The following is a 26,812-nucleotide window of genomic DNA, read 5'->3' as shown; positions in this document are numbered from 1 at the left end:
GGGTCACAGCACACTGCCTCCAAAATTAGTCAAGTAAACTGTCTAGGTAGAACCATCCATCAGGCCCCAGGGTTTTTTACCCTGCCTCCCCACTCCCGCCTCCCTCCCCCTGCCGGGTACCTCAAGTATCAGGGAAGTTCAGTCCAGTTCACACACAAAGCCTGAATATTGGCAATATCCAGGTCTGTCTGTGGCCTGAGAAACCCTATTTATCCAGCTCCTAAGATTCCCACCTATGAATCACCAACAGCCTTGATAAGAAAGGCCAAAGGCAGTGGGGGACCTCACTGTACACACAGACCATATGGGCTGTGGAAACCAGGTGTTTCCTGGTCTGTCTGTCCTTTTGTTCACTTCTCCCTCCAGGCTGCCCTGCTGATTCTCTGTAGGGCTTCATCCTTCTACTCCCCACACCCCAGGTCCCCAAGTTCCTCATGAATAGGCCCCATACCTGGGGAGACAATGCAGATGGCCATGAGCAGGACATGCTCCTCCTCATGCAAGTTCAGCTTCTTCAGCCCCACCTGGAACTTGATGAGTGGCTCGATCAGCTCCAGGTTGTGTCCAGCTGTGAGAGAGAATGGCCAGATGTGTAGGCAGAACTGAGGAGCACCCCACCCTTGCCTCCAACCTTGACCAGGCCCAACCCTTGCTCTTCTCTCCCTGTTGTTGCCTAATAGGGGCCCATGACCCTAGGAGAGGTGGAGCCAGAATCTGGGAGCTGGAGAAGGAGGAGGCAGGGCCCAGACGCACCTTTGGCCACATCACTGACACGGTACTTGTAGTCCTGGCTGCCACAGGTCCAGGACATGTCGTCCATGGTGAAGGACTGGTTGGAGCGCAACATGATGACTTCAATAGCACTTGATTTCAGCAGCACAATCTGGTCCTCAGAGGTGAGGTCTCTGCCGGGGCGGGCACGGGTGAGGATCAGGTTATTACATTGGTCAAGACCCTCAAGTCATACAAATAAGTGTGTTGACAGGTCTACAACTGCCAGGTGACCAGTATGTGCCCTGGATTCTCCACTGAGGAGTTTGTAGCCTGGTTGGAAAGAGCAAGACTGTTTCTTGAGGAAGAACAACTCAAAACTGTATGTCAAGGTGAGAAGTGAAGTAGCTCAACTAAGACAAGGAAAACCCAGGGTCTCCAGAGCTATTTTAGGGACAGGAAGACAGAGCCTGAGGAGGCTCCCAGGGTTATGGCATGAATGTGGTGGTCTACAAAAGGTATGGCCAGAGTCACCTTTAACAGCTCCTATGCGTTCTTTCTCTCTCCCTCCTCCTGTCCTCCAGTCCCTCCTAGTATGAAAGCTCCACAACTCTGTCTCCAGGACGTCTCTGGAACCCTTGACCTCATTCCCATGCCCACCGGGACTTCTCGGGTTCAGAGCTCCATCATCTTTTTTCAGTTGCCTCCCACTAGAATCCTGGAGTCAAGTCTCTTGGATCTGTCATTTATCTTTCTTACAGTGGCTACAGGGAAGTATCATATTCCTGTGCTCAAAAATCCTCACTGATTATCACCCTCCCCCCCAGGATTAAGGCCATACTCTATAACTTGGCTCCAACCTGTCTTGCCAGCACCCCTTCCCATCGCAAACTCCATCAACCCTCCATGCTAGCAACTGTGGACTACCCCACACTCAGAGGCTGTGTTCTCACACCACTGTGCCTTTGAGCATGCGACAGCTGCAGCCAAGAATACTTTCTCCTCTCCCATGCCTGTCTGGTCCTGAATTCGGTGAGGTCTCCTTTGGAGGTCCTCACCCTCCGATTCTCCTCAGCAGAATGGGAGCTATTCCTTTCCAACACACTTCACATTGCTTGTACACCTATTTTGCCCTTTCCCCTTCGGCTCTGTTTTTTCATATGCTTATTCTTGATCTTAACTGTAAGCTACTTGAGGGCCAGCACCACCTCTTAACTACCTGAGTGCTACCACACACTGATCACTCAGCCCTGAGCATAAGAGCTTCATTAAACATGTGCTGATGAGTCAACAGGCCAATGACTAGTTCCACTAATCTGAGTCACGCGCTGGGCTTGTCTGAACAATGACAAGGAAAAAAGCAGAGCCTGCAGATCAACTTGCTTCCGGTTTTTCCTCCCTCCTCTTCCTGACTATATTTCTGTCTGGATATCCTGTAGATAGGCTGTGATCCTCTCTGTGGCTGCACTTTGGTTCCTGAAAAGATGATTAGGATGACCAGCAAAGGGTTTGCACTGAAAAAGAAAACCACAAAGTGCTAGAGTTGGAAAGCCCCTCTTACAGGCTTTGTGGTCCAATTCCTGACAAATGGCTCTCATACAGCCTGTGTAAGATTCTCCCAGTGCCAATGAGCTCACGGCCTCTGGGTACAGCCATGAGCTTGTATCCAGCTTCATGAAGTTGGTTAACAGCCTCTTCTTCTATTGAGCTACACCCCATGATGACATACTTATCCACTGCTTGTACTTCTGTCCTCTCAAGGAACATAGAACCAGACCTCCCCACTAGCCACGGACATCCCTTTAACCATGGAGAGAAAGCTGCTACCATATACCCCTTGCCTCTTCTCGAGGATAGACAGACCTAGTAATGAGGCCTCTAGACATCTCACCATCCTTGTCACTTTTCTCTAGATGCTCTCTCTCTCTCTCTCTATATATATATATATTTTATAAGGAAGGCACAGCTCACAGTGGCCCATGTGGGGATCGAACCAGCAACCTTGGTGTTATTAGCAACACGCTCTAACAAAGTGAGCTAACCGGCCAACCCCTCAACATACATTTTAAAAAATAAAAACTAACACCACCCTCATTTGGGTTTTAATTCGTTATACAAATAAAACACACTCATCATTAAATCTTTGGAAAATACAGAAAATATGTAAAAGCAAATAAAAGTTACTCATAACCACAATGAGCATTTTGGTGAATTTCCTTCTTATTTTTTTTTCTATGCAAATATCTTTTTTCAAAAAACACACTCGAGTTCATAGTAATTCTGTGTTCCCACTTCTTATAGCACTAAAATTTCTCTAGCCCAGTCCATTGAGGGTGGCATAATGTTACATCATATCAACATACTATAAGTTATTTAATCACTCTCCTATCCACCTATTTTGAGACATTTTGGTTGCTTCTAATTTTTGCTGTTACCAGTAATTTTGTGAGGGTTACCTTACATAACCCTCTGTTCAATGGCCCTCTCAAAATGGATGGCCAGAAGTGGCCAAACATCTTATGGGTGCTTGGCCAGAGAGATTTCAAGGGCACCACTGCCTATTGTGGTCCGGACATGCTACGTCTATGAAAGCAAACCTAGAACAATCTCGAATGATCACCCATGGACTAGAAATACAGGAAATTTCTAAGTGCAGCTCACCGCCGAACTGGGGCTGGTGGGGGGTGGGGCGGAGGTGGAGAAACCCGTAAGAGACCTTGTTCCTGCTGTGCTAGGGACCAGCTCAGGCTCCGTGCTCCTCCCTGGACCTGTGTAATATTTACACCCCGATTAGTTTTCACACCTGTGGCTGCTTCTGTGCACCTGCAACATGCTCTGGAACTGTGTCTCGGCTTTCCCACCTCCCAGGCCAACCCCAGCCTCTCCCCGCCTGCATTCTCATGGTTCCTCTAGCAGGCCTCTCTTAGAGCTCTCAGCTCTTCACAGAAGTCATCCACATGTCTATCTCTTCCATCAGACACTGAACCCCTGGAGCCCAGAGACTGTGCCCTTGTCAATGTTTATCCCTCACAGTTTATGTAAGAAAGTGGTTGGTTGGCTAGATGAACAAGTGAATACGGAGGAAAGGGCATCGGAGGAGGGTATCACTAGGACCCCTTTTGATCCAAGATGGAGCCCCTGAGAACGGAAATGGCAGTCAGGTTGCAGGCATTTAGCCCACAGGGCTGGGCTCCAGCTGGTTTGGCCTGGTCCCCCGTGTACCTCTCTTGGCAGTGAAACCTGTGGTCCTTGGTTCTCAGACCCAAGACAGCTCCTGGCCATTTAGATGCTGCTCCTGACCCCACTTCCTCCATGCATTTCTCTTGCAGTGCTGAGGGAGGGAGATTTGTGGGGTACAGACTGAGAGTCTGAGGGAGGAGAGGTGGGAGCCAGGAGCCGGGCTCAAGGGGCACCACAGCACAGGTCACACCCACTGTGGTCCCATGCCTGCACTGGAGCCTCGTCCTGTTCTCCCCACCCCCCCACTCACCCCCACAGAAGTCTCATCCTGCCTGCCGCACACCTTCCACCCCGCCTATAGGCAGCAAGATCAAAGCCACCAGGGATACAGTCACTGTTCGTTTACTTCTTAGAAAAACAGAACCCTGAGTGCAGAAACTGGCAGAACCAGAGGGCTGATGGGCTGGCTTCACCTGGATCCCACCGGAACCTGGGCTCTGGCCCCAGTCCAGGCTCAACGTCTCTCTGCCCAGTCACAGAGTATCCACATCAGCAGCCCCCCAAGAGCTCTTGTCAAGGCCTGCTCCATTTTTACTAGAACATTCCTTTCTGAGACTTCTCAAGGCATGATGAAGAGAGAGAAGCAACCCAAGCGTGTTCAGGATCAAGTTATGCAATTTTGCATCAATAACTGGGCCGTTCCGGTACCGCTCGTATACACGTCACTTTGGCTATGACTGCAGGGCTAGACTAGGGCACTCTGGAAACTGAGGCTGGAAGGGGGCAGAATTCAGCGCGTCCTAGGGGAGAAAAATTGAAGGGCTGGTAGTGCTATTTGTGTCAGGGTATATGTGGCGAGGGTCAGGGATAGGAGCCAAGGGCATGGGAGAAAAATAGGGGCTCGGGTTGTTGAATGGAGGGGGCCACAATGGGATCATCTGGTTAAATGAGTGACTTTCTTTTTAGGACAGTTTTCCCTTGTGTGCAATCCCAGCCAAAACTCAGAATCACCGAACCGTAGCATGTGGACAGAACATCAGGTGCCCTTTCATCCCACGCAGGGAAGGATGGACTCTGCTTAGATGGGGACTGCCCCTTGGCCTCAGGATGAAAGCCGAGTACTACTGTGTATCCATTGGCACCTGAAAGTGTTTTTTCTCTGGCTGTTTACATAAAACAAGGCTTTGGAACACACAGAGTTTGCAAATAGTAACATGAAAAGTTGAGGAGAAAGTTGGAACTTGTGCTAAGCGGAATGTTTGTCGGTTCCAAGGAAAGGCTCTAGAGGGTAAATCCCAGGCCCAGCGCAATGCTGAGCTCACAGGTGACACTCAGATCTTCGTCCTGCCAGCCTGTCTGCCAGAGTGGCCCTTCCTCCTTTTGCTGCAACCACTATATGCAATACAGTAAGTGTCTCGACACTGTTTGATGTGTTTCTCTTTACAATTTTCACATTAATTCCAGGGGAAGAGCATTGGAGAGTCGTGGGTATTTGGGCTGGTGAGAGAGAGGCATAAGATCACACAGAGCCAGCTGTCTCAGGGCGGAAACTGACTGGGAAGAGCTTGGTTTAGCTCTGTGAATTACCATCATCATCATTTAGCTGGTAATGCCGTAATTTAGACAGGAACTGATGGCTTCCCTACACAGCAGAGAGATGCACAAAACAATAAGCAGCACCTCAGAGCCAGTCAATGTGCAATCATTTCCAGGCTCCCAGTGTTCCTGCGCTGAATCTGAGCAGCAGTATGTCGGAGGCATTCTGCTCCTGCTGCCACAGCTGCAACGATTGCCACTACTTGAAATGATGATAATATCGCCGGATATTAATTTCTTTCTTTCTATTTATCTACCACACTGTATATTTATTTTATGGCAAAGTTCTAAATAAACGTTTAGAAAGAATGAGGATAGAAAGATTATATATAGATATAACTACCTCCCAACATATCTACTAAAAGTGTCAAATTTTAACTATTTTAAGAATATTTGACACTGCATGACTCTTTAAATAGATGCATTATATGTGACATTATTACCAAAACAACGAAACATCTGAATGAATGAATAAAATGTGTATGAATGAATCCACAACAGAGGATCTCCACTCCGGCAGAGCTCCGTATACTTCTCCATTTGAGCAGAAAGGTCGCAGCACGGTTAGGAAATGGCCTTGAGTGAAGAGTAAATTGGGTGGAGGATGCCCTGACCGTACATGCCCATAATCTGTCTCCCTCTAGGACTCCTACATGACTTCACAAATCTCCGTGTCCAACCCTTTCTCCCCTCCATCACTTCATCCTGGTTTCAGAACTGGGTGTGGAAGATTAATGTATGTTTAATTTAAAGGCATAACATGAGGATTAAAGCCAAGCCAGCTGGAGTAGACACAGCAGTGAACTAAAAGTTCCAGATCTGGCTCTGACACACTGGCTCCAACCCTAGAAATCCTGGTGTTGACCATTAAACCTCTCTGGGCTTCTGTTTCATCTTCCAGAAAGGGTGAGGGACAAATAGCTCTCCAGTGTTGACCTGCTGGGTAATGCTGGATGGGCTACGCTTCCTAAAATACAGATTACTGGACCTAGCCCAGAGATTCTGACTTAGGGCTGGGGTAGGGCCTGACTCTCTCTTTTGGGAAGCAGTGGATTGGTGATCTCCAAGCCTTCTTCCAGCTCACTCTAGGACTTTGACTCAGTTCCCCAGGTGTCCCAGAAGTTTCTTACCTGAACCCTGGGATCATCTTGGCAAAGCCAATGACCTTCTGGATGCTGTAACTGACCAGGTCAGCCAGGTGGGGCAGCATGGAGAGTTGGGACAGGTCCAGGGTCACAGAAGGGTCATCTGAGTCTTCTTCGCTCAGATCCAGGTTGGAGAAGCTGGTTGGTTCCATCATGTCTGGGGAAGGATGAGGGAAGAGAAGGAACTACTTAAGGATACTTGAGCCAGGCTTCTTCCTGCTTGGCCCTGTGAAGACCTCCTGCACCCTGTGGGAATTCCAGAGTGACTGCCTCTCTCCAAGGTCACTCTTCAGCCCAGACTTTCCTCTAGGGTTCCTGTCTCTTCTTTCAGAAGTGTGGGGCAGTAAAATCAAAGATCAGAGATACTCTGAAAAATGAGACTTCCTCACATGTTGTTCCTAATGAACTAGAATCAAAAATGAATTCAGAGGGGCCGGCCCGGTGGCTCAGTTAGAGCTCCATGCTCCTAACTCCAAAGGCTGCCTGTTCGATTCCCTCATGGGCCAGTGGGCTCTCAACCACAAGGCTGCCGGTTTAACTCCTGAGTCCCACAAGGGATGGTGGGTTGCGCCCCTGCAACTAAGATTGAACACGGCACCTTGAGCTGAGCTGCCGCTGAGCTCCCTGATGGCTCAGTTGGTTGGATTGCGTCCTCTCAACCACAAGGTTGCCAGTTTGACTCCTGCAAGGGATGGTGGGCTGCGCCCCCTGCAACTAGAAACGGCAACTGGACCTGGAGCAAAGCTGCGCCCTCCACAACTAAGATTGAAAGGACAACAACTTGACTTGGAAAAAAGGCCTGGAAGTACACACTGTTACCCAGTAAAGTGCTGTTCCCCTTCCCAAATCTTTAAAAAAAATGAATTTGGAGCCAATAAACTTGTGGGAAACAATGTCCAACCTCACTAGTGAGCAAAGAACTGCCAAGTAGAAAATCTATACTTTTCACCCATAGACTAGAAACAAATATGTCTAAATGTTGATACCGGTGTTTGTAAAGATGCAGGGAGTTAGGCAATTCTTGTGCAGTGCTGGGGCACTAAAAGAGGCATAAATCTTCACAAGTCATCTAGAAAGCTATTTGACAATAGGGGTCAAAATCCTACAATTATGCATACTCTTCAACCAGTAATCCCACTTTCAGGAATTCATCATAAGGAAAACATTTCAAATAAGTGCAAATATTTAGTTACAAGCATATTGTTCTCTTCATGAAAAGCTGGTAAACAATCTAGATATCCAATGATAGGTGATTTAGATATGTTATTATACATTCATGCCCCAGATTACTAAGCAGCCTTCAAAAATGATATTCTAGATGTACACAGAATGATGTGAAAATGTGACACAATGTACTATAGTAAGAAAAAAGCAGATAACCAGACTGCATATAGCACAATTCCATTTCTGAATATACACATATGTTTTAAAAAGAAACACGGGAAAGAGATGCATCACACTGTTAACAGTGATTATCTGTGGATAGTAGTAGGAGTGAAGATCTTACATATATAAAGGTTAGTTTTTATTTTCTTATTGTCTACAATGAACATGTACTACTTTTGTGTGATAATTTTTAAAAATTAAAAATGTTAACTAGTTTGAATTTTTAAATAAATATATGCTCTACTGAACATAGCGTTGGTGGGGGTGACCACCTCAAATCAATGCACCTATAAGAGGGTATCAAAACTCTTAAATAATATGGAATTATTATCAAAAGCTGAAGTACAGGCCAACACATAACATGCAGCTTGACCCTCATTGATGCAAGTGAACATGCCATCCAGTGAGAAAATCAACACAGGGATATTTGATATACTTGTATAATTGAAAGTTGCTAAGAGAGGTATCCCCAGATGAGGAGCTAGGAGGTTCCGTTAATCCGTGCAGTGGTCAGTGGGGTGGGTAGACACAAGTTTTGGCTCCACTGCTCTCTCGGTCCAGTTGGCACTGGGACCCCTGCTGCCTATTCTGGATCTGAGCACAGATCCATCAATGAGTCTGGAAGTACTCGTGTCTGAGGGTTCCCAGTGGGGAAGGGAGGCCCCAAGCAGAGGGCAGCAGGGTTGGGGGGTTGGGGGTGGGTGCGAGGTAGAGGAATGAAGGACAGAGGAGGATGAGACAGGAAGATGAAGAGGCAGGTAGCAACGGAGCATAAGAAGAAGAGCAAAGGTGAGCTGGAGGTGACGGGTCCTCCAGGGCGGCCGCGTAAGGTGGGCGGCAGTGGGACCCGCGTGTTCTCTTTCGACAGAAAATTTCACCTTCCAAAGGGCTCAGGCTCTGATGAATATAGTTCACAATACTGTTTTATATATTTGACGGTTGCTAAGAGAGTAAATCTTACAAGTTCTCATCACAAAGAAAAAAATTCTTGTAACTATGTGACGTGATGGATGTTCATTTTATAATATGTACATATATCAAATCATTGTGCTGTACACTTTAAACTTATACAATGTTATCTGTCAATTATATCTCAATAACACTGGAAAAACCAACCAACCAAACAAAAATACCCCACAGGGCCCAGGCTCAAAATACCGCTTAGAGGAACCAGGTCGCCCCCAGGGAGGGGGCCAGGGGCAGACGCCTGGCTTAGAGGGAAGAGCAGAGGCTCTGCAGGCAGATCCTGCCTGGGGCCCCAGCGCCGGCCTTTTCTCCAGCGCAGGCCCTTCCGCAAGTTCCACATCTTCTGTACAAAGGGGTTGTTCTCAGGCCACGGTGTGACCCACAGTGTGTAAGTGCCATCCTCCCCTCCACAGCCTGGGACAGGCAGGTGGGAAAGCTCGGGGCTCCCGCTTCCTAGGCAGGGACGGAGGCATGCAGTCCACTTACCTGGGGAGGTGGTGTAGTGATCTGAGCAGGAGGAGGAGGAGTCCCCAGAGAAACTGGGCATGTGTCTCAGGGATGGCCTTGACAGGTGGCTGCCACCACACTCGGCCCCGCGGACCGGAGGCTGGAAGGGAAAGATGGAGTATCAGCAGCGCCCATTTCCAAGCCACCTTCCTACCTTGGCCCTCATCTTTGACAGGACTGGCTTCCAGAAAGTCCCCTGGGGGGGACAGGGCAGCCTCACCCCTTCCTGGTCTGTGCCAGGATGCGCCCGCGCTCCATCCCACTCCCCACGCCTTGGCCCCCCACGGGCAGCCGTACCCGGAACTGGGTAAAGTCGGCATAGGTGGGGTCGTAGGTCTTGTGGTGGGCGTCCAGCAGGACGTTGATGATGCGCTGCTGCTCCTCCGACAGCCGGGGCCGCAGACTGTCTTTCAGGGCCTCCTCCTCCTTCCTCTTCAGGATCATCTCACGCTTCCGCTGCACCTCCTCGTCCGTCAGGATAACTGTAGGTGGGAAGGGCAGGGTGTCAGAGGGCTGGGCCCGCAGCTCCTCCAAGAAACCTGCCTCTAGGCACTAAAGGCACAGGTGGGAGGGCTGTCCCCCCACTGGGGGCCTTCCTGCCCCGGGCGGATCCAAGCTCACCCTATGGGTGGAAAACTGGATTTTTTATGAAAAGGCAGGTGCATGAGAGAGGAAGAGAAAGAGGTCTTCAGCTGTGATGGCTGAGGCATTAGGAAGGCGCGTTCTTACGCGCACATGTTGTGTGGCTCTGGGAAAACTGAACTCTCTGGACTTAGGTTCTCTTGTTTATCTAATGAGACGTTTGGACCATATACTCTCTGCTAAGGTCCCTTTTTTGGTTCCTTCCTCCATAAAGTGTGTCTGTGTGGGGCGGCAGAGTGAAAAACACCTCCCTCAAAAGATGGAGTGTTTTGAGCACTGACTGCAGGGCACGCCTGGCGCAGAGCAGCTGCTCATCCAACATGAATTCTTGCCTCTTCTCCCTCCTCTAATCCTCCCTCACACTGAGGGAGAATTCGGGGGGGGGGGGAAGGGAGGGAGGAAGTCACTGTGTGGACAGTCATGGTGCGAGAAGCTAGGGGATGCCGAGAAGACCCCTCTACCTACATGGCCATTCTCATGTCCAAGTTTCCAGGCATGGAACTTGGGTACCTGATCTATTCTGACCAAGGTAGAAAGACTTTTCCTCTTTGGTTCCCTGCAAAACAACCCCACCTCCAGCCTGTCGAGTCTTGACATTTCTGCCCAAGGAAGTTTTCGAGTCCTCTAGAAGTCACCGATGATCACACCTCACAGCTCTAATCTGAGAAGGTATCTCCAGCTGCTAGCCAGGTGTCTGAAGATGGGACACCTTACGCCCCCTTCATGCTGTGCAGGGGCTTTCGGTGGTGCTGGGCAGCTGCCCGGGAGGGTGGGGCTGGGAGCAGGGATGCCTGGCACGGAAGCCAGGCAAACAGACCTCCTGGCCGGGGCTTGCAGAAAGCTGACGGCAGGAGTGGGCACTGGGGCCCTCAGCCTGTAGTTACTTGCTCTGTGCTGGTGTTGCCAGGGCCTCTGCCCACAGAACTGGGAAGTTTCACAAGAGCAGGGAAAGGAACCAGACTTCAGACTGGGTGGGTTCCAGGCTTTAAGAAAGGCCCATTGGCCCAGGGGCCTGCGGTGGGGAGAGGACAAGAGGAGTTGGTGGGGGGTGAGGGAGAGCCTATGAAGGGTGGGAGTGGGAAACCCGAGCCTGGCACAGTAGGAAAGGGGAGCCTGAAGCAAAAGATGGCGCGTTCCCTCTACAGGTGAGGTAAGAGGAGGACTGGGAGGAGGCCACGCCCAGGTTACTGACTCACCTGCCCAAATTGTTGCCAACCCTCCTCCCACAGAGGGTGTCTGCTCAGACCCCAAGAGGTCAAGTGGGGTGGGAGAGGTAGGAGCAGGGCGCATTCCAGACAAGGCAGGGTGCAAGGCCCTAGCCTCGAGGACCCAAGATTAGGAGTCTGGTCTTTCCTGCTCACCCAAGGGATGGGCAGGTGATGAGACCGGAGCTGGAGGGGGCTGGCCCTGCCAGTCACACCATGGGTGTCCATGGGCTTGAACAACCCCTTATGGTTTTACAGTGTCACTCTCTGCTCAGAAACTTTTCCTGGATCCTTATTGCTTACCACCTCCAAACTAAAGTCAAGATTCTCCAAGATTTTCTTCTTCCTAAAGTTCCAGCCTCACTTCTCACTGCTTCTGGATGCAGCTTCTGCTCTAGTCATGCTGGGATTGATGACTTGTGAACATGATCTGCCCACTCTTGCCACCACATCTCCACTTGTGCTGGATGCCTGTCCAGCTGGGTCTTCTCTCCCCAGTAGCTGTACAAGTTCTATCTGGTCTTTAAGCAGCCAGCATACAGCCGGCTCCCCATTACCATGAAGGCTTTCTTGATTGCCATGAGCTACACTGAGCTTTCATTTCTTATTTTTGCAGTAGTCTGGTTTTTCCTACAGACACCGGTAACCAAGTGTCTTTTACTCTGTAATATTTATGATTAGGATAGTTTCCAATAAATGCCCGTATATTGACAGCCTAAGAAGTTCAAGGTCTCCTTCACTAGAATTGTAGGCTGCTTAAGGGCAGAGGCCACGTCTTACAGTTCCTGTGTTCCCCCTGTGTAGGCTAGCCCACTGGGGCTTCCTGGCCATAGTGCTTGGTCAATATAGTCTGACGGATTGGACACCCAACACCTTGACCTGGCTTGTACCTACTACATGCTACTCATTGCCCTGGGCTCAGGAAAGGACAGTAAGAAGTACACCAACATTGCATGTACCCTACAATGTCAAGAATGGCACACACTGAATGCCAGTCCAGCAGATAAGTGAGCCAAACTTACCTTTTTAATTTAAAGAATTTGTTATCAAAATATTTTAAAGACAAAATACCTTATAACAGAACACTTGTAACATCATGTAACCTTTTCTTGATGATTCAGAGGCATCATTCTGAACAATTACTGGACTTTGTAGGAACAAGGTTATGACCTCAGAATTATATAGGGCTGTTTCCCTGCATGACCCAGCCTGCTATGATTTTGAGTTCTTGTGCTACTTTTCATGGCTTTCAGTCTCCCTCTCTCCCTCTCTGTTAAGCTGTGTGTTGTCTCTTCCTATTGTTGCCTGCCCCTAGAAGTGTGCCTTTTCCCCCATTAAGAGTTTCTTCAAATCTGTTGGGAGCTGGAAATCCTGGAGATCAAGTTTTATTTAATAGAAAATAGTGTTAATAAAAATGGACAAAATATATAGAGCTTTTTTTGTACTGGGCACGGTTCTAAGTGCTTCTTCTATATTAACTCACATATATCTGGTCCTTATAACAACCACTTAAGGCAGGTGCTATTATCCCCATTTTCTAGATGAGGAAACTGAGGCCCAGAGGCTATCTACCTTGCTAAAAGTCATACAGCTAGTAAGTGGTGGAGCAGGTATTCAGGCCAGGCCAGTATGGTTCTACAGTCCATGGTCGTAACCATGACATCTAATTAGAATCAGCTATAATTGCACAGGAGGATCCTGGTCCTCAGCATGGCACACACAAAGTGTTCGAATCCATCTGAAGAGTGTGAAGAATTAAATACAGTTTGTAAACGATTTACTCTGAAAGGACAAAGTTAAAAAGATTCAAGGTTAACCTTTTACATTGTTCCTCTAGGTCACTTATATCAAATAGCGACCACCTTCCCATGTGTGGTACCAGAGGAAGACAGGCTGGGATCTACTGGTTTCAAACAGAGGCCACCAACCCATCAGCCTTCCTCCAGACCACATTGTCTGGAGAGCAAATAAGTCATACGCCTCTCACATATGCAGATGTTGTGATTTATGAAACAAGTCATTTGTTTAAAGGGGTTATTAATTTCATAGGAGATTTTTTTAAATCATTTTTCTCAATGAATTGCTACTAAAAATGCCACTACTATCATGTAGGACACATGTTTTGCAGTTAAAAGCCACTGACCTAGAATAAGAGCCATTAGGTTCTAAAAGAGCATTTGTTGGGCTCTCCAATGACTGAAGTGCCTGAGCTCTGTACACAGACTTCGTGAAATCCATCTGACTGCCTAGTGGCTTTTCTCATTCCTTCTAAGTTCCTTGCTGAGTGAGAAAATGGATTTGGGCAAGTTATTCTGATGCAAGACATTCCCCTCTCTATGAAGTCTAGAATCAAGTTAGAGAGGCAAGATCTGAAAGCACTAACAACATAGAAACATTTCAGGGGCGGCCGGATGGCTCAGTTGGTTAGAGCGCGAGCTCTCAACAACAAGGTTGCCAGTTCGACTCCCACATGGGATGGTGGGCTGCGCCCCCTGCAACTAAAGATGGAAAACGGCAACTGGACTTGGAGCTGAGCTGTACCCTCCGCAACTAGATTGAAGGATAATGACTTGGAGCTGATGGGCCCTGGAAAAACAAACTGTTCTCCTATATTCCTCAATTTAAAAAAAAATTAAATTTCAAATTGCCACTGGTATCCTAAGGACAACATCAGGGAAGCAGACATAAAGGCTTTCCAAATGAATGACACAGATAATATCAGATTTGGGGGAATCTTCTTGATCTATAGACGAGTGGGAGATGTAGATATACAAAGAAGCATAATGGGGAGCTCATATTTAATCCTCCAACACGTATTTATTGAGCACCTACTATGAGCCAGGTGCCGTGCTAATGCTGGGTAGAAAAGATGTACTGCTGTAAAAACAGTAAACAAATTATCATATAGGTGGTTCTGTGCAGGACAGATCTATAAGAAGAAAGAACTCAACTATGAAATTTCTTGGGCTCTAAGGACACAAAGTCAACTAGGACGTGAAAGAGAAAGGGAGTCTTCAGAGGGAACAAAGCTCTCCTCAGCCCATGCAACGGGGCGCTGGAAAGTGCCTGGACACGCACAGGGGAAACGCTCTGGCCCATGGGGGGTGCCTGAGGGGCTGTGCTGTGTGGAGTCCGCAGGCCTGGTATTCAGAAACAGACAGACCTAGGTAAGAATGCTGATGCCATCATCTTATTAACTTAGAGGTATATTTTAATTCTTCTGAGTTTCCTCATCTACCAAATTTTAAAAAGTATTTACATATTTAGGAATTGTTATAAGAATTTAAGAACATGCAGTTTCCTGACACTTATCTGCACTCAGTAGGTGGTTAACAAACATTCACTCCCAGGCCCATCCCTCCTGTTCCTATGCCTCCTCCAGGGAAGGGCCACCTCCCTGCCCCATCAGAACACGCCTAAGTTTGCAGCTCCTTTCACAGGAATCCCTGGGTGTCCTGCGGTTTACAAATGTTGATACTCAGTTATCTCTACGAGGCTAGGCCTTGGGGACAACGGCCAGGTCAGGTGATAAATGAGCGTTAATCCTAGGGATATGAGCCAGGAGCTCCGGGCCCAGACACCCTGCCAGGCCTCCCAAAGCTGGGCTGACCAGAAGCAGGGAACCACAGCTGTCCCTGAAAGACCTCCCCTTTGGGCCAGTGGACCAAGAGCTTAGTGATGGGCCAAGGTTTCTATTTTAACTGGGACTCTGGGGTCCATCCCTAATTCATAACAGCTCCTTGCACTGGCACCTAGAGAATGGTGGGCATGGGGCTGCACTGGCCATATAGCAGGACACAGGACACGGGGCTCCATGGCAGGTGGAACTGAGGCTGGGGCTGAGGCGGCCGAGGCACAAAGCTGATTGGAGGCTGGGGGTGGGCATCTACTTCTGGATGGTGGCCCCCCTCGCCCAACATGGAGTTCCTGGGGCATGGGCACCCTGATATACTCCAGGCCTGCTCATTGCCATGGACGCAATGCTCTCTGTGGGCACCCGGAGGGATCTAGGAGTTGGACGTGGAGCTGGACTTTAGTCCCAACTTGCTTTCTTACTCTAATACTGACATTTTTACCTTTCTGGGTCTCAACTGATTTGCAAGTGTTCTTCCTTTTCTAGGTTGATAGAACATCTCCTTCCTCCTGAGCCACAGGAGAGGGGCCTTGGGACATCCGTGAGGCTGGCCCTGACCAGAGCTCCAGTGGCCTTAGCGATGCCCAGCGGGGTTGTTCTGTGCCGCTCGTTGTTGGCTGGGGCCTCAGAATCTGGCTCCCTGCCCCTGGAGGCCGCGCTGTCCCTGGCTGCAGGAGCAGGGACGACATGTGCTATATCTGTTTGTATCCAGCCCACCGGCTCACACACCGCAGGCCGCACGAAGCCACCCTGTGAGAAGCCCCAGGAGGCACCCAGGCCTTGAGCATCGACTGCTCCAGGATAAACACAAGCGTAGGGTGGGGCCAGGGACTGGGCACGGAGTGCTCGGCCTGTCCGGGCCTGCATGCTCCCGTGGGGGCGAGGAACACGACCTGGAAACTTCTTCCAGGACTGCCAGTGTTGGCTGGGGAGCTGGGATCAGGAGTGAGGGGCTGAGACCCACCAGCGGGGAGCCTGTCAAGGCCTGAGAATGACGCCCCAGGCGAGGACCTCTACTCTGCCTCTGTTTCCCAGCAACAGAAAATCTTTTTCCCATCAAGGAAGACATTTCCCATCCCCTCAGCCCTGTCCTGTGACTTTTACTTTGTCCTGGACACATCTTCCTCGTATCTGCCCTCTCGCCTGCATGCCAACCCGTCTCCCCTTCCCCCCAAAAACCCCAGACCCATAGTCAGGAGGGCATCCAGGGAGGCCTGCATCTGAGCCCCCCTCCCGAGCCTCCGCAGGTCACAGCTGAGCAGGGCCTAGACCCTACCCCAGGGCTGGGGAGGGGGTTGGGGTGCAGACTGCAGACAGGAGTGAGAAGGGGCACAGCAGGGGCTGATGTGCTGAGGGCACCTATGCCCAGGCTGGCCCAGTGCCCTTGCCTCGAGCCTTTGGAGGGCCTGGCTAGCCCTTCCCAGGATCTGCTGAATTCAATGGCTTCTCTGGTTACCAAGTAACTGGTAGTGGAGCTCAGATACAAAGTCCAGTGGTTACAACATACGAAACTATCCCGCTGGTCCTCTCCTCCAACCCCAGAGCTGGACACAAAGTCCTACAGGATCGCTTCTCTTTCTTCGTCTGGATCTAGAGGGTCATCCGAGAGTCCAATGCTTCCTCTCACAAAATCTTTCCAACCAGCCTCCCCTGGGCACCAGCCTTCAGGTCCTGGGCCATTCTAAGTGACCGCCCCCTTCCAGAGTGGCTGGAAGGCTGGGGTGGGGCAGAAGCCAGATGCCAGCCAGGCTCTGAACATGTATTCTCCCCATTGTCCCTTCCCTCCACAACCACAGCAGCCCCCTCTCCCAAAGGCCAAAGAACTCCTTCCCCTCGGGTCCAGGGAACAGGGAGCTGTGAGCATAGCGATGACATCTTAGAGGAAGGCTGACCTGGGGGGTCATGAAGGCAATGCCCAGCCTCTTCCCCCGCACAGCCCGCACCCTGGAGGTGCTTTTCCTGGCCCGAGACACATATACAGATCCTAGAGAGGCTCCCAGGACCCCTTGGTGCTTTGGACCCTGGAGTTCCGGCCACCCTCCCCAGGCTGCTGGCCCTGGGAGCCGGCAGCTAAGAGGAAGGGCGGGCACACCTCTCTGGCCAAATCCGCATACATAGTAGCCAGAGCCTCCCCTGCCCAAACCCCTGCCCTGGCCCCTGGACACTCACACTCCTTCATCATGCCAATGTCCACACAGCGCTTGAGCCGGCAGGCCTGGCAGTGGCGGCGGTTGTCCTTGGTGATGCGACAGTCCCCATTGAAGGGACAGGTGAACAGCGCCTTCCGCTTCATGCTGCGCCTGCCAAGAGAGCACACACCCTCTGCTGGGTCACCCACCTTCCAGCTCCTCAGCTCCGGGTGCTGGAAGATGGCCTGCAGAGGCATTAGGCCCCCAGATCTCCCGTCTCCCACAGAGGACGGGGGCCCAGCCCCTGGGCCACTCTCAGTGAGCACCCCCTGAGCCCAGGCTGTGTGTGCCAATCGTGCCCTCCTCCTCCTCCATTGCCTGCTCTGCCTTATCATTGCTTTTATTCACTTTCATGGTAGTCTACTCCCCACTCTTTGTATTAAGTACACAAGAAGTATATGAGTAAATTAGCCTAGCAAACATGTTTCAAAGGATTGAAATCTGGAAAGTAGCTCCCACTGCTATAAACGAGCCATTATAGGAGGTGAGGATGCTAGTCTCAGCCTCAACTTTCTAGAGTCCAGAGATCTGTGGCTACAGCATCCCCAATGCAGGGACAGACATGCACACAGGTGTGTGGAGAAGGGAGAAAAGCCCAACCACAGCGTTAGACATCCAGATAACCTGCCCAGAAAGAGAAGAGGCGCGATGAGCAGATGGGAGCTCTGAGGTCGGGCCTTGGCTTTCGGAAAAGCAGAGGAAGCAAGGGTTCTGTAAGAACAGAAAACTGTCAAAGGTTCTCAGGTAGGAAGCCAGCACCCACCTGGTAGCCATTGTAAAAGAGTGTATGTGTGTGTGTGTGTGTGTGTGTGTGAGAGAGAGAGAGAGAGAGAGAGAAACAGAGAGAGAAAGACAACACTCACTGTCCGCATGCCAGCCTCCTCCCCTGCTGCGAGCCACACCACATGCGACCCTGAGAAGTTGCACACAGGACTCCTCCGTAGAGGCTTCTCATCATCTATGCCCTAGAGGTCCCTCTTACATTCCTCAGCTCTGGCAAAGAAAGGCCTCACTTTTGCGCTCCAGGACAGGTGACAAAGTTCAGCTGGGGACAGATGGTGGCAGCATCGCTGTCTCTGTGAACAGAACAGCAGCATCTCCCGAGGAGCTGTGGGGATGCCCGAGCCTGAGAGGCAAAGGCCCAGGCCCGACCTTTTCCCTCTCCCAGAGGTGAGCTGGTGCTACCATCTTCTCCAGATGTCACACACGCGTTAGTTTCTTGGTGGAAAGTGACTTATTGTTCACGTGCACTAGGACAAACATGGGATTCAGGACAAACACACTCCTCACTCGACATGGACAGGTGGGGACCGAACCAACTTGACCCATGGAGTCGGGGAGAAGAGACCCGAGGAATGGCCCTGCTGGCAGTCACAGGTAGTCAGACTCTGAGATTCTCAGGGCACTCAAGAGATCATTAGTGTACCCCTCATTTTATGGGTGGTACCACTGAGGTAAAGAAACTTCAGTGAGGCGATTCAGCAAGGCTCCCAAGTTGGGATCCTTAAAGAAGTGAAGCTGAGCTTTCAGTCTGGATTGAACGTACTGTTTCACCTCCAGAAACTCAAGGTGCTCGGTGAAGCTGAGCCCACAGGCAAACAGCTCCAGGTAGCTGGCCCTTGAACACAGCCCCAGGTGAAGGCCAACCCAGTGGTCCAGGAAGTAACTGCTCTTGGTTTTGGACCTTGGCCTGCCCTTGCCTGTCATAACCCTCATTACCCAAGGGGGAAACCAGCAGGCCGGGCTATATAGGGAGCCTAGGCTATTGGAGTATCCACGGAAGGCCGTGTCCTGTCCCTGCCGTGACTGCCGGGGAGAGACGGTGTATCAGGCTTTTGCCCACCTTTTATGGAAACAGGAAACCTTTCTCCTTGAGTCTCCCTAGGGACAGCTTTTCGGAGGGACAGGAGAGTGTGGAACTACCTTGGGCACTGTTAGAGCTTCCCTGAAATGACATACTGTCATCACCACAGGACATACTATCCACGCCAGGACGTGAGATTGGTTCCCCCCTTTACTCCTTTCTACTTTGCGGTTCTTGGGGCTCCACCTCTTACCACAAATGGTCAGGACCCAGAATGCCCATAATTCTCTAAACCTACTCAAAGACCAGAAGTTTCTAATTCAGAGCAAACTCTCATTTCCCTTTTCTTTTCTTTTCTTTTCTTTTCTTTTTTTTTTCTTAATAACCAGGCACTTCCCCTTGGGGCTGAGCGGCTGCTCTGTCCTCCCACCCACTGTCCTGTCTGGCCCAGAGCTCTTTGTGTTCATTCTCCAGGGCCATGGGCACCAAGAGAGCACACGCACAGGGCACCTCCAGACACGTGAGCCAAAGCCTCTTGACAGCCCTGTGTGTGCTGGGGGCTGAGAGCTCGTGGAGACCCCGGGAGGGTGGCTGCTGTCCTTCGGAGCCGGCCTCTCCTCCTCAGGCTGGAGGGGGCCTGCCTCTGACCCTCCCCAGTGGACCTCCCCCAACTGCAAAGTTGCTCAGAGAGAGATTCTGGAACTTCACCATCTTTCTTTTATCTTTCTCATGTTGTAAATCTGAAGTCCAGTTCCAGGCTTCCACACTCAGGAGAGTTGGAGACAGTCACTCAGCCGACATGGCCTGAGAACAGGAGTGGACTTTAACGAGGCTGGGACAGGAATCCAAAAGAATGAAGCGCTCAATTAAAAAAAAAAATACGGGGGCGAGAAAAGCAGTGTTCTTACTTCCACATGTATAGTTGTAGTATGAAGCCCAGGAGTACTGAGAAAAAAACGGAGGAGGGCGAGGAGGGCGAAGGAGGAACGGGGAGGAGAGAGGGAGGGGGGCAAAGAAAGCGTTACCAGCCCTCCCAGCTCGGCACGTTATCTCACCGCAGGGCCGGGACCGTGGTAAGACTGCCACCTATGACTCTCACCCTTTGCCGCACCTTGCCCTCAAGCCCACCAACCTTGCAGTATGTCTCCACATTGTTCGAGCCATGTAGAAAGCAGCCTATAAACTTATGAAGCTTTTAAATTACTATTATTTAAAAATACAGTAAGCAGCTCTTCCCAGGCTCCGCTAAATACAGAATCAGAGGAAAGGCCCCTGGAAGTGTAGCTGGGAAGACGGTGGTTACACACCATAAAAAACATCATCACGCAGAACGTCATCAGGCTCTGGAGTGTGGGACAGCATTTGGGGACGGAAAGCTGCCTCGCCAGCTCCAAGAGGTCCTTCCCGGTGCCCAGACCCCAGAACTGCCTTTCAGGTGTGTCTGGCCCAGCATGGCTGTTTGCCAGGCCCCGGGCCCCATGGGCTCCAAGGCCTAGCTCTTCCCCGTTCTCCTGCCTTCTAAGGGCACTTCCACTCATGTGGCTGTCATCTAGCCTCTGCCCAGGAGGAGTCAGGGCGACCAGACTGGCCAGCCCCGGCTCTGAGCTCTGTCCTGAAGATCCATGCCCTGCCCTGACTTCCTCCCAATGCTAATTGCCTGTGAGCTGATTTGGTTTCCAGAAACAAGAGCCTCGGGTTTCCCTGGGAGCCCACTGCCTCTGCTTCTCTGAGTCTGGACCGTGTCATCCTCTGGACGGTTAGAATTATACCCCTGCTCGGGAAGGGGCTAGGGGTGGTGCCAGCAGGCTAAATATAGACACAGTTTCTAGAAAGTTAGGGGTGAAAGAGGACATTGACCCATTCTCATGCCAGAGAACAATTCATCAAAACACAAGAGACAGGCAGTTTCCAAAAGCATGAAGCGCCTGGGGCCAGAGTCTCAGGCCTGGGACAGTAGGGTCCTTCTCCAGTAGGTGACTCTGTCAGTAGAGACACACCTTGTAAAACCTAAGCCTGGGGCCAAGTACCAGCTCTGGGCTTTGTCTCCACTGCAGCTCTGAGTGTCACAGAAATCCCAGAGCCTGGTCTGGATACAGGACCCTGAGGAATGGAGCTCCTGCTGTGAAAGACCTATGTGGTCTGATAGGTGGAAGCTACACAGCACATCTGTATGTGGCAGCATCAAAGGTGACTTTTAAAAAATCAGCTTTAAAGGAAGGTAGGTTAGCACTGTGATAAAGAGCAGCGGCCTCTTTATTGGAGGGCAATTTGGCAGTGTCTACCAACATGTAAAATGCACAGAGCCTCCAACACAGTAAATCTCCTTCCAGGAGGTCCTCTTGCGGGGAAATCAGCCCATGGGCCCAAAGACACATGCAAAAGGGTAGTGACTGCAGCACTGGGGCAGCAGAGGATGGAACCCAAACGCCTGTCAACAGCGGCCTGGCTCATTACGTCAGAGCAGAGCCGTAAGAAGGATGGGACTGGGAACAGGACAGAGGAAGAATGCTGAAATGGGAGCAAACTTGAAGAAATGTGCTTCACTAGATAAAAGCAGGATGTAGAACGGCGAGTACAGTATACTCCCCACCTCCCATACACACACTCTCACACAAAGAATCCGAAAGAAAAGACAATGAACTGGTGACTGACAGCTTCTGCAGAGGAGGGAGGGACCTGAGAATTGGGTTGAGGAGGAGATATGTCCTTTTGAACTTTTGGCATCTTTTTCTTCATCTAGGGTCATTTACACAAAATAAATCTACTACCCACTATCACTATGTAACAATTTAAAAGGAAATACAGGCTTTGGTTAGATTGATCTGTGTGGGTTTAAATCCTAATGCACTTAATCCCTCATGCCTCAGTTTCCACATCTGTAAAATGGAAGCAAACCTACTGAAGGGGTCGCTGTAAGGATTAACTAAAGGATGCCGGGCCTGGCACAAAGTAAGCATTCCATAAAGGGAAGAAAGAGAAGCTAGCAGGGAGAGGCAGTGGGAGGGACTGCTGAAGAAGGCCGTATTTAATTACCCCAGTGAGAATCTGAGAACCCGGAAGCCGACGCCCTGTCTTACCCCTGCCCTCTGTGCCTAGAGCAGGGCTCTGCATGCAGCACAGGCTCAAACCATGTTGTTGCTTTGCATGGTCTTGCTCCTGATGTCTGGACCCACAGCCCCTGTGCAAGTCCCAGCAGCCATTATCCCGTCTCCCCGAGCACCAGCCCGTCCCCACGGAGCCTCTGACTGACAGGAAGGTCTCTCAGCACCTTTCCTGGTCCACACCTGATATTTAATTCCTTCTGCTCAGGGACCTTTCCTCAGAGACCCCTGCTGACACATCACAGTCACAGACATTCCAGGTCCCATGACAGAAGAGGAAAGGATTATCTGTTCTCAGAAATGAAGACACTAAAAGGGGACAGTGGTAACAGCTGCCACTTACTGAGAGCCTCTGGGCCAGGCCTTCCCATATTATCTCCAGTGTTCTCAACACCCTTTCAGAATAGGTGTTCTCCCTATTTCACGGGTGATAAGAGAAGGCACTGGGAAGTTCAATAACTTGCTTCACGTCACGTACCGAATAAGTGGGAAAGCTGGGCTTACAGTCAAGATCTGTTCGATTCCAAAGCCTCAGTCCAAGAGAGAGCAGCAGTCAAAAATATGTCCCCCAAAGTCCAAGAGCATGAAGGAGAGACTGCTTAAAGGACTCCTCTAGGACAAACAAGCCGCTGGGACAGAGGCATACCCGAGACGTGCGGCTTGGGGGTGCGGGGTATCGCCTGGCTGTCCTCTCTGCTGGCCCTGCCCTGCCATCCACAGGGCGGACACCCAGGGTGTGCTGAGAGTGGATTCATGCCAGCGAGCCCTGATGAGAGTGCTGAGTTCCTAAAGAAATAAAACACTGGCCAAAAAGAAATGTAAGATCTTCATCATATCTTTTCCACGGACTTTCTTGACAACTCCAGCAACCTTCCCTCTCCAAATATTCTGGCCTCCTTTACCCCAGTTTCTAACGTTATTGCCCATCTGTAGATAACCCCCTTCATTCTGTTCCATTCACATCCTTGAGCGACTGTGGTGGGGGGCCAGCTGCCAAGCTAACCTGGACAAAGTTCTCTCCAGCAACCTGGCTTCTTGGTGATTCATTCACTTGTGCCCACAGAACGCCCTGTGTGGCCACTCCTCCCCTCCTCCCTCTTTACTCTATTGCCTTTAAGCACTTTGGGTCTTAAGTCGTCGGACGTCTGCCTCATTGCTCCACTTCCCTTCACATCATGGTTCCTACAGATATCAGCTGGGTGATGTTCCTGAGAGCCAGGACATTCCTCGTGTTCCTGGATGCTCCAGCCTGCCTTCATCCCCTGCACTCCGTGAGACCTGTAATTAACGAGGGCCCTGAGGACCTCGGGGCTAGCAAACAAGAAGGCATTTCTCCACACTGCCTTTGTTAACTTGGCGCTTGCAACACACCGCTTCACAATGTCCTAATTAAGGACATGTCAACAGGGAGGAAGAAGACAAAATGGAGAGGCAAACAGTGACCCTGCCTTGCAGGACCACCTCTTAAATGTCACCATAACCTTCCTTCTCTTCATCAAGAGGTCCCTCTGATTTTCTTCTCTGTCCCCTACACCTTTCCCTTTATATCAGAGCCTGGACAAAGTCATCCACCATGAGAGATTCAGCCACACTCATAGATCATCCACTATGTAATATACTTTGTAGTAGATCTGCATATTTCCCCCCTCTGGCCCTTATTTATGGTCTAGTTGCTAACATATAGCTGAGACATACAACCATCTACAAGTCTGCCCATGTCAGCCTTTTACCCACACTGAAAAAATCATCTTTCTCTGAGGACGTCCATGTGTTCCAGAGGAGCAGGAAGCAGGAGCAACATGAATTAGCTTGTAGGACAGACTGGCCCACAATTGTCTCTGATTCCTGACCATAGAATTGTCCAACCTTCATAATCACACTTTGCTTTGATTATGAGTCTTGGACCTGCTGGGATGACCCCAGTGAGGTTCTAGAGCAGTTTAGTTTGACTATCTTAGAAGTCAATTAAACACTAAATGGTCCAACGGGATTACTGTTGCCAGGGCTTAGAAAATAGCCAGGGACCCAACGCTAAAGGGATGCTCTGTCCTGGACAGCTGCCTTGAAAGGGTTGAGTGACATTCTTGAGAGCAAGGAGTTGGTTGCATTTATATTTGTGTTCCCAAGGCTGCAGAGCTCAACACAGAGGGGGTACCCACCACGGACACTGTGATCAGGATTTCACATATATAAGTGACAAGCGGATTCTCCAACTACTTGGACAAGCCTCAAATGGAAGAATACCAAATAGAATTTGGATGAAGCAAAGCAGGCAAAGTAAGGGGAGAGGGAGAAAGGAGAGGACAAATCATGTACATATAGTCCATTCTTGTTATTCCCGGTAGTTATGTTCTATAAAGTGACGGCAAACACTGAATTAATGACTACTGAAGCATCGCGCTGGGGGACACACAGGGTGAGGTTCCTGCAAGCCTCTCGTCACCACCTTTTTGTCAACCGATCAATACATAGCCTGGTTTTCGCCTTGTTTCATGTATGATTTCTGTTTAAAGATGATTCAAAACAACACAAAACTGCAAAAAAACCTGTCATGCAGCAGCCGACCACACAAAGGACACTTGCTTATCGCGTGAGAGCTGGAACGGAAGGGAGAACGTCACCCTTCTCAGCCTCAGCTGGGAACATGTACATTGGGAGACTCAACTTTTCACCACTCTGCACATGTCCACAAACGACCACAAAAGTGCCATGACTATTGATTTTTGGATTACAGGTAAATTTTAGCAGGTGGGTATATTTGCAAATACAGAATCCATAGATAATGAGGATCGTGTGTGTGTGTGTGTGTGTGTGTGTGTGTGTGTGTGTATCTATCAAACAAAATTAAAGCCCCAAAACAACAGAGATGTTGGCTGTTCAGAAAGTACAGCCTGGCTCAGTCACCAAGACGGGGACAGTGAGGAGACAAGGCAGTCCGAGTCCAGGGTAACAGGACAAAGGCAGCCTGCTGTCCATCATGCCAGGCCTTGCCGGCAGGGGTTGGGGCCATCAGCCAGCAGCAGACTCTGAGCAGCCTGCAAAGAGGGGCTCAGGGTGGGTGATGGCAGCTTACTGTGCCACAGGCAACACAGCCACACTGTGGGTCTGTGGTGACATGGATGTGCCCAGTGCCATCCTGGTGAATGTTGCCATCTCCCACACTTGGCACTGGGCATGAGGGAGCCTGTCCTCCCTCCACCCAGATGCCTAACACGGTCTTGTCCCAAGGATTCAGAGCCCAGAGGTGTGTTTAAGGACAGCAAGCACAGGTGCACAGAGGTTGAAGCTACTCTAGTGAGGCATTGACCTCCAACATGTCACAATCCAACCAGCAGCCATCTAAAGGCCCGATCTTCCAGAGGTGAACCCAGAGGTAGGTGGCCTGGTAAGAGAGGGGATTTGGGGGTAGGGTCCATGAATTAATCAAACAGCCCCAAGAACTGCTGGAGACCTCTGGGTTATAGATTGGTGAGACGTGACCTTTGGTGAGAGTCTCCATATTGCCAGCTCCTAGCTCAACGCCTGGATCATAAATGCTCATTAAAATCTGGTGTGTGAGAGAAAACACAAAGGGAGGGTGGGTGGCTGGAGAGACTTTTGTTTATTTTATTAGGGCGGGGTTCTGCTAAGAACATCAGTGCTGACCCATGAGACTCAAAAATAACATGGTTATATTGTATTACGTGTTTTTCAAAGCACTTTTATATGTCATCTTGTTAATCCTCAGATTAACTCTATATGGTAAAGGAGCTAGTTATGAATGTACCATGTGGCTAGTTTAGGTAACGGAAACATAGAGAAGTGAAGAGATCTAAGCAAAGACATACAATTCATTAACGGCATGGGTCGCAGTACAGCCCACATGTTTCTGACTGGTTTTATGATAGGAAGCAGACCCTCATGTGTACACCCAGACTCCTCCATTATCTCTAAGAAGCAGCTCCCCATTCCCAGGCCCTGGCAGGAAAGGGTCCAGGTGGCACCTGGGACACATAGCCCAGACTGTGGAAGGCCCACCCTGAGGGAAGTGCAGGCTTCAGGCCAAAGGAACAGGAGACACGGCAACAGACGTGGAGCCAGCGATGCTGCTGGTCTGGTTCCCCGAGCTGGGGAGCAAGATGCCAGGAAGCCAAGCGGGCAACCTGTGCCAGGCCAAACAGGCAATTAGCACCTACAGAAACCCCGCTGCCCAGTGATTGCTCAAGGCAATGAAACTGCAGGCCTGCTGGTTCCTGGGACAAAGCGCAGGTGAGCCAGGAGCCGGTGTGTTATAGAGAGTCCAGGGGGTCCCTGAGCTGGAGGGGAGCACCCCAGGCCTCTGATCCACTGATCAAAGCTGAGAACTCTTCAGTCCGGAGACCCAGGTCGGCCTCCGGGTCCTTGATCTGGACTTGATTTGTTCGTTCTGCTCTTGAGGGCTTCTGCCCCGTCCTTACCTTTACCTGGCTCCAGTCAAGACTATTGCACAGAAGCTCTTTTCTGGATACCTTCTTCTAATATATGCCGAATGCTAATTCCTCATGGCTCCCAGTCCCATCCTGCAATTTGTTACTTTCCCAACCTCCCTTCCTGGCTTTGGATGGGAACATCCTTTGTTCAGCCTTTCCAGTACTTTCCCTCTGCTGTTTGCACTGGTAATGCTCGGCTCACAGAAAAAGAGAAGAGGCTGCTGGTGGAGAAACTGGCTGTGACCAAACAGGAATGCTGGCACATTACTGCCAATGCGTGGGCATTCTCAGGTTGGCT

At 50.2% G+C, this 26,812-nt stretch overlaps 1 protein-coding gene and 1 long non-coding RNA gene across 2 annotated transcripts in view; one reads left to right on the top strand and one right to left on the bottom strand.

Moving 5' to 3' along the window:
* Positions 1–26,812, bottom strand: part of VDR (vitamin D receptor) — a 54,525-nt gene that overhangs the window by 3,771 nt on the left and 23,942 nt on the right. The window contains exons 4-9 of the mRNA XM_019748429.2: positions 17,142–17,272; positions 9,789–9,973; positions 9,471–9,591; positions 6,618–6,789; positions 754–905; positions 452–568 (exon numbers count right to left, since the gene is read on the bottom strand). Of these exons, the coding sequence (XP_019603988.1) occupies positions 452–568; positions 754–905; positions 6,618–6,789; positions 9,471–9,591; positions 9,789–9,973; positions 17,142–17,272 (878 nt within the window). The remainder of the gene's footprint in view (positions 1–451; positions 569–753; positions 906–6,617; positions 6,790–9,470; positions 9,592–9,788; positions 9,974–17,141; positions 17,273–26,812) is intronic.
* LOC141570105 (uncharacterized) lies at positions 768–6,707 on the top strand. The gene is made up of 4 exons (XR_012493998.1): positions 768–896; positions 986–1,103; positions 4,858–5,297; positions 6,590–6,707. It is a non-coding gene; the product is annotated as an uncharacterized LOC141570105 (long non-coding RNA).

Source organism: Rhinolophus sinicus, linkage group LG02, assembly GCF_036562045.2.
Source record: "Rhinolophus sinicus isolate RSC01 linkage group LG02, ASM3656204v1, whole genome shotgun sequence".
NCBI lineage: Eukaryota > Metazoa > Chordata > Mammalia > Chiroptera > Rhinolophidae > Rhinolophus > Rhinolophus sinicus.
Note: the sequence above shows the minus strand (reverse complement) of the source record. Positions and strands in the feature narration are given on the sequence as shown.